This window comes from Ascidiella aspersa, chromosome 4 (genome assembly GCF_963924565.1).
Source record: "Ascidiella aspersa chromosome 4, kaAscAspe10.2, whole genome shotgun sequence".
NCBI classification, from domain to species: domain Eukaryota; kingdom Metazoa; phylum Chordata; class Ascidiacea; order Phlebobranchia; family Ascidiidae; genus Ascidiella; species Ascidiella aspersa.
The window spans coordinates 30,458,668-30,465,814 of NC_139450.1; the positions used below are offsets into that span (position 1 = coordinate 30,458,668).

Below are 7,147 nucleotides of genomic sequence, written 5' to 3' on the forward strand. Positions count from 1 at the left end.
CTTAATCATGACATTTCTGCCAAAGGTAAATCTAACTTTCCTCTCAATGTAAGTTGCTTGTACTAACAGAATGTAGCAAGCATTGGCGTATGATTGTTTCTCTATTCGCTCCTCTTTGAGCTCGCATAGCTCGGCAACGGTTCCGGTATGACCGGAGGTCATGAGTTCGAACCTCACTGCAGGCTAAGGTTGTTTTTCCAGCCTGGTCTTGCTTGCATCATTAATCGACAGATTCGGTGAGTCCACTATGGCTTTCGGTGTATTAACCAATTAGATAACATTATTCTGTAGTATGCCTTGCCAGTACTGATTTCCAAGCTGTCTGTTCAAACCACCAGGCTTCCACAATCGTGTTTTACACAAGTGTTTTGCAATTAAGAGCACAGCACGCGAACACAGTACAAGAAGTGGCCACAAATTAGGGAGCCTAAAGAGCGCTTTATCGGTAACAGGCCGCAGTAAGTAAAAGTAAAGGCGGAGGCAGTGCAATATGTCTACGCGATAACACCAGGCCATGAATAATGGATAAGGGCGCTAGCCTACTTGGCTTTTAACTGAATGCGTTCCGGCAAAGAGTCTTAAATGTCATCCAAAATTTGGCCAAAAAATACTGATCAGCCCTCGTGAGCAGTATACTTAAACTTGAGACCATGTGCAAAATCCTAAAAGGTAAGCAATGGAATGTCTTGTTTAAAATTTGACTAAGTATTTTTTCCGAACCTGAAGCCAAACTATAGAAAACCATGACGAATTAGTTAAGGTTAAAAAAATGGTGTTACTTCGTCTCTATGTGATCAGCAACGCGTTGTTTGTTTGAAACGAATCACTACTGTACAAGGGGCCCAGTTAGGTTTGCCCTTATTAGTGTAAAGGTGACATCGTAACGCTGAACACCAACATATATCGCAATATCTACTTAAAAGTTCCATGTTACTCATAAAAGTTTCTTAATGCCGTTGTCGGATTTAATTTCAGGCTGTTTTGCTGCGTGGAATAGTTTTAGAAGAAGTTGGAGCTTTAATAGAAACTTCGAAAAAGCGAACACGTTCACAGGGGTGGCTCGAAAAGTAAAAAAACAACAACAGTGCACTGTATACTTGTCGGTGAATCGCAGAAGAAGAAAGTAGGTAAAAAAAGTGTGGAAACTACAGAGAAACGATCAGGAACAACTTTCAGCTACGGTAAGTAAAAAGAAAACGGGGCAAAAAATCAGAAATCGTGGACCTGGCTTTGGTGCAATTTGCTCTTGGGGGGAATAACCCGGTTTAGAGCGAGGCTCTCGGCTTCCGCGGATTTTCTCGGAGGAGTATAACCTCGGTCAAGCGCGTCCTTCGTAACTCCCTGATGCTGGAGCCAAGGCTGCTGCTGATGCTGCTGTACGTCGTTGCCGTTTGCGTCCTTTTGCGGTTTGATCGGCGGCAGGACCGAAAGATGTCGCGATGTCGCTTGCGGCGTGGCGCGTGTCGCCTCCACCACGCGGGGCTGTCCCTTTTCGCCCGCGTCCAGAAACGGAGCGGGGTCGGGCATCGGACTTGGCACGAAGCGGGCGCCTTTGACCTTGACCCGGCCGCTGTGTGACCTTAACCCCGTGACTCCTGATGACGACGACGGGCGGTCGATGGTGACGTCATCAATGCGAGGTTGAAGAGCGCCCGAGGAACTGGCCGGCCGCAGCTCCACCGATCTTGAGGACTTCAGCGTGCGACGCAGATCAGACGACTTGGGTTGGGGTGGGGGTGTGGGGGAAAACCCACTCGCCCCCTGGGGTTGGTTGGGTCGGTGGGGTTGGGGCTGTTGTTGTTGTTGTCGGTGCTTGTTCTGGGCAAGCTTTGCGTGCGCCTGGTGTAGTTGAGCTGAGAGGTAGGCGATTGTGTTGGAGCGCGAGTCGAGCTCTTTCAGGAGAGCGGTTATTTTGTGCTTTTTGATCTGCGCAAAACGCGGACGCGTTAAACGGGGCGTTTACCGTTTAACAATAAATATGACTTAATGGTTGGAGGTTGTAGTAATGGTAGTGAGAATATCAAAGCCCATACAGAAGTAGGTAGCATTTTGAACGTTTCGAATAACTTTTTATTCCTTTTAACATACTTCTGCATAGGCTTTGATATACTTACTAAATATGACATATTAGGGTTTAGGCTAAGCTTGTGACCTTGCATCTCGCTGTAGCCTAGTCTTTCCTATCCCTTTTCTAAGGGATGACGCGTTTCGGTTGGCATTTGCACAGGATAGTGGCCTAATTCACAATACACCTTTGAGTAAACAAATATATACCAGTTCAAGGCAGGGTTAAATTGCTAACGTGAACAAGTTCTTGCACGAAACGCAACATGAAAACACCTGACTTTTTTGTAGTTTGACTAGAAGTTTTCATTTTTTTGATAGGAGTCGGACTCGGGACATTGTTTTTAACCGGCTCTGCAGCCCTGCCAGAAGATATTATTCACATTTAAGGTACACCAATGACACAACACGATTGTTAGTCACATCAAGCAAATACACAGGAAAATCCTGTTACCTTTAATTCGTTCAAATACTTCTTCTCCTGTTCATTTGCATGCTCTTCGATTTCGACGAGCTGACGGTCGCGCGATTCGACTTGTTGCACAAGGTCAATCTTTTCCTGCATAAGTTCTGAAACTTCGGATTCCAGTTGCGACAAATGATTGATATTCTTGGTTTCTGTGAACACAAACTAAGATGGTGAGATTTAGCATCACATTAAATTCATAAGAGGGAGCTAGCAACTTTCTCCAGGCAATACACTTGGCTTGGCGTCAAGGGTCACTCAACTACTCTTGAAAGTCACACTTAGTTCACTGTTTTTGACTCACTTTAAATCAAAAGTTGTGCTGATTTCATTAGATATGTTGTTTAGTTAAAAAATATATTTACCCAAAAAGAAAAAAATCAAGATTTACACCAAAATGCCAGAATTGAAAAACATATCAAACCTAGGGTGATATACAGTATACACATTAGCTACATGTAGTAAAATCGTTAATCTACTTGGTATTGTAGCAGCTGGTGTGTGTAAATTAAAAACTTTTAATGTTCACTAACAAAACAAAATCTTGAAAAAATAATCTGCACAGTCAAGATTGTATTTATTTAGAAATTTTTGTGCTATATTTACTATTTTGAACTTATGTCTACTATTGAATTGAATAAGTAGGTCGGTTAATTATTTAACTAGAAACACTTTGCAATTCCTATTGTTATTATTTTGCAAATCCCAAATCATTTCTATCTATTAAACTAGAAATGCAAATTTATAGGAGGATCTAGTTATGTTGTTCGGAGTAAAGATTTATGTCTTCCAGCTACCAGTTTTTGAAAGGGCTGTAATAGACACTCAACTTTGCTGACTGCAATCAGACACCATGAGGGCCAGAATAAAGAAAAAGTCATGTCATATGAGTTTTCAGTAAGCCGCTTATTGACATAAAGGATAAAAGGTTGCCGCCATTGACATATCAGTTACACAAGAGCATGTCCTAATGTATTTTATGACTAGTTGGCTTATTATGAATAATGTTTATATAAACTTTATTTTCACATTGAATGTTAAATAAACCTGTACTCAAAAAGAATCATAATTAAATCATGTATAACAGTTAAAGGCTTTTGGGTTACATTTAATAAATATTTTTTGGAACCAGATGCCGCAAAAAATTATTTAATAAAAACCATGTAGTTTTTCTATTTTTATACATTTTCTTTAACCAGTAACCCTTTTCAGCAAGAAATTGACTAGGCTTTAAATAATTAATGAGAGTTCTTGTGTTGCTTGCCATGGCCTACCCTTCACACTGTGACACGCACAAGGGTCGCTAGTTGCAACAGATGGCCCTTGGTATGGCGTCCTATTAGTTGACCACAAATCAATTGCACACTTACCATTCTCTGAAGATGCATCTTTCATAGCAAGAGTGAAAGTCAACTCTGCAAACACAAACACAATACACCAAGCATTAGTTTAATACCTTAAAAGCAAACTGTAAAATTACAGATGTAAAAACTAGAGATTGACCGATATATCGGTGTGCCGATAACATCGGCTGATATTTGGCTTCTACCGATATATCAGTATCCGTAAATGTAGGCCGATACTTTGACTGATATTTTAGTATGAAAATATGATATAATTTTTCTGTACAACAAGCAATTTACCCATTTTTTGATCAAAAAATTTTGAGTTTTAGCAACACGCTAAATTAAAATGCAAAATAATTGTTTAATAATTAATAAAGGTATATAAACTAAAACGTTATTTGGATTTTATTTTTAATTAAATCGAGTTTTCAACATTTCCCAGGTATATAAAAAAATCGGTAGCGGTATCGGGTATCAGTTGACAAAATTGTAAAAAATCGGGTATCGGTCCAAAAAAGTGATATCGGCCGATCTCTAGTAAAAACACTGAAATGGCTTAATAAAACTAATTTGTTTAGATTCTTGTGTGATGTACCTCAAATGAGTAAAGTTTTCTAAATCAACACCAACCCATATATCATGTTTTTGACAAATTGAAACAATCATTGATTGTGTTAGTGCTGGTATATACCCATTTATTTTCATAATATCAATTTTAGACCAAAATTGAAATTTGAATAGGGTATAAAAACTATTATAAAATAGGATTTATGATGGTTGGAATTAGATATCAATGACGGTTTTGTGTGACCTTATTTGTGAATTATGAAGCAAAATATAAAGGCATGACAAACAAAACATACAATCCAATACATACTAGAGATAGACCGATATATTAAATTACTCTTATTACCAATAATCCTTTTTCATCGGTATATCAGTAAACTTGGGTCAAAATTTTGGCTGGTATTTTATTATGAAAATATGATATAGTGTTTGCAGAAAAAACAAACAAATTTCTGATTTTTTTGCCAAAAGTTTTTTTGTTCAACATTATTTAAAATTAATATGGAAAATAAAAGTTAAATAAATATAGGTAGATAAACTAAAATGATCTTTGAATTTGATTTCAATTAATTTAAATTATTACCATATCCCAACCTCTGAAGTATATAAAAAATGGTATAGGATCGCTTGGCAAATAATAAAATATTGAGTATCATATCAGTCCAAAAAAGTGACTTCTGTCGATGTCTTATAGATAATAAAGTTGTACATTACCCATTCAATTTTGGAGCATAATCTTTGTAGTAAGAATATTAAAGGGCCCATACAGAAGTTGACCTATCATTTTGAATGTTTCGAATAACGTTTCACTCATTTTTAACATAGGCTATGAAACATGCAATTATTTCTTACCAGAGCATTTCTTTTGTAGATGTTGAATTTCCGTGTGCAGGCCCTTTAGTGTGGATGCATGCTGTGTTTCCATGAACAAAATTGACTTTCTAGCTGAATGCAACTGCATTTGCAGCTGATCGTTTGGCATGTTGTGCCCTGCCATGATTACAAACTACCAAACTATATTAGGGATTTAAGTTGCAACAAAGTGTTTCATTTTAACTTTCTGAAACATAAGAGGGAGTGTTTAGAAGCCAGTCTGCATTTCATAGCACTCCATGTCAAGATTCACAGGTGCAGAACCAAATTTTGAGGTGTAAGAATATGTTGTGCACAACTCAGGCTGGAAAGGCTCTATTGTGTTTGTTTTTTATTTAGGTACACAATATACCAATCCAGGTGTGCACACGAATTTGTTTAGAAAAAATATCAAGTGTGCACTTGCCACAGATTGTAGATTGGTTTAGAAGTAATAACATAAAGGATTTTAACACAAGAGTTGCTTAAGACTAATGGATTAATCCTAGTTTTCCCCAAGTATTGAAACAAAAATAGTTTTATGCTGGACGAGATCGAATGATTGGCCAAGAATTCTCAGAATGAGTAAACAACAATAATAATAAACTTGTTGTGGTTAGAATAAAATAACAATGTAAACTAACCAAAATTTTATATTTGAACAAACCATTTGAGTGGAACTAGAAAATATTTTTACTCTAAAATATCTATCTACCCCTGATTGGAAACTTTGGTTATTGCAAAGGAGAGGTGTTTTTGCAGGTAAAATTTGTGTAACTGTAATAAGATGGGTGTTAACAATACATTTTCGTCTGGGGTTTTACATTGCCAATATTATTTGGGTTAGGGTGCAGGTTAGCATTTAGGTGGGTCAAGTATTGTTATGATATTTATTCTCCCAAATTTTGTTACAATTTCAATCTCATTTTGTGGCGCTGGTCTAGAATCCTACCAGTTTGAAACAATTATTGAAGTGTAAGGCACAACATTTCGATTAGGGTGTCAGTTAACATTGCTTAACCTACCCCAACGCTAACCCAAATAATTTTATTTGTAGTAGAAATTTTTCTTTCATTGCTGTAAAAAAATGGTAGGATTCTAGACCAGCCCATACCTTTTTCAATTTATTGACTGGCAATATCTGATTGTAGGTTTTAAATGGTGCGTGTAATAAATTTGCTTTATCACCGTTCTGCATTCCGTGGCAGGTGAAAACCGGAGACTTTTTTAAAAGCAATTTTTGTGCACACCTAAATTTCAGAAGAAAAAGGTTGAGTTTGGCTAGATTTCTGTACTTCAGGTGTTCAAAAAACTTTGATTACCCACCTGCACATCTAAGATCTAGGCATGAAATGCAGACCGGGCTTATCACAAAACCTATTTGTCGACCTGTTTCTAAACTTAAGCATATCTACAAAAGTGAACTAAAAAGGGCGCTAGTCTAGAATCGTACCACAACACGCAATATTTGGGTTAGGGTGCGGGTTTGGGTTAGGTTGGGTCAAGTATTACTATTATATATAAATATACTAACACTTGACCCACCCACACACTAAATCGCACCCTAACCCAAATATTGTGCGTTGATTTTATAGTTGTAGTGGGATTCTAGATCAGCGCCCTAAAAAGTACAACGCAAAAGAAGAACTGTTAGAGCATTCCTCCATACATTTCTTGCCTGCATTCTATCGAATTTATCTGTGCTTTAGCAATAAAATCCCGACGCTGGCGTTTGGAAATGACAGCGGTGTCAGCAACAGCAGTCAGACCACAAACAGCTCCACATTTTTTCAAAAGAATTCAATATGGCGCTGAAGAGGGTAAACATGACCTGTGACCCCAAACCAGTTAC

The 7,147-nt window shown here is 37.7% G+C and overlaps 1 protein-coding gene across 1 annotated transcript; it reads right to left on the reverse strand.

Moving 5' to 3' along the window:
• Window positions 1-371: 371 nt before the first annotated feature.
• LOC146157437 (coiled-coil domain-containing protein 92-like) lies at window positions 372-5,440 on the reverse strand. The gene is made up of 4 exons (XM_083387662.1): window positions 5,296-5,440; window positions 3,901-3,945; window positions 2,519-2,682; window positions 372-1,926 (listed from the first exon to the last, which is right to left on the reverse strand). Exons 1-4 carry the CDS (start codon window positions 5,438-5,440, stop codon window positions 1,210-1,212), a joined length of 1,071 nt encoding a protein of 356 aa, XP_083243788.1. The 3' UTR covers window positions 372-1,209.
• Between the last annotated feature and the right edge of the window lie 1,707 nt (window positions 5,441-7,147).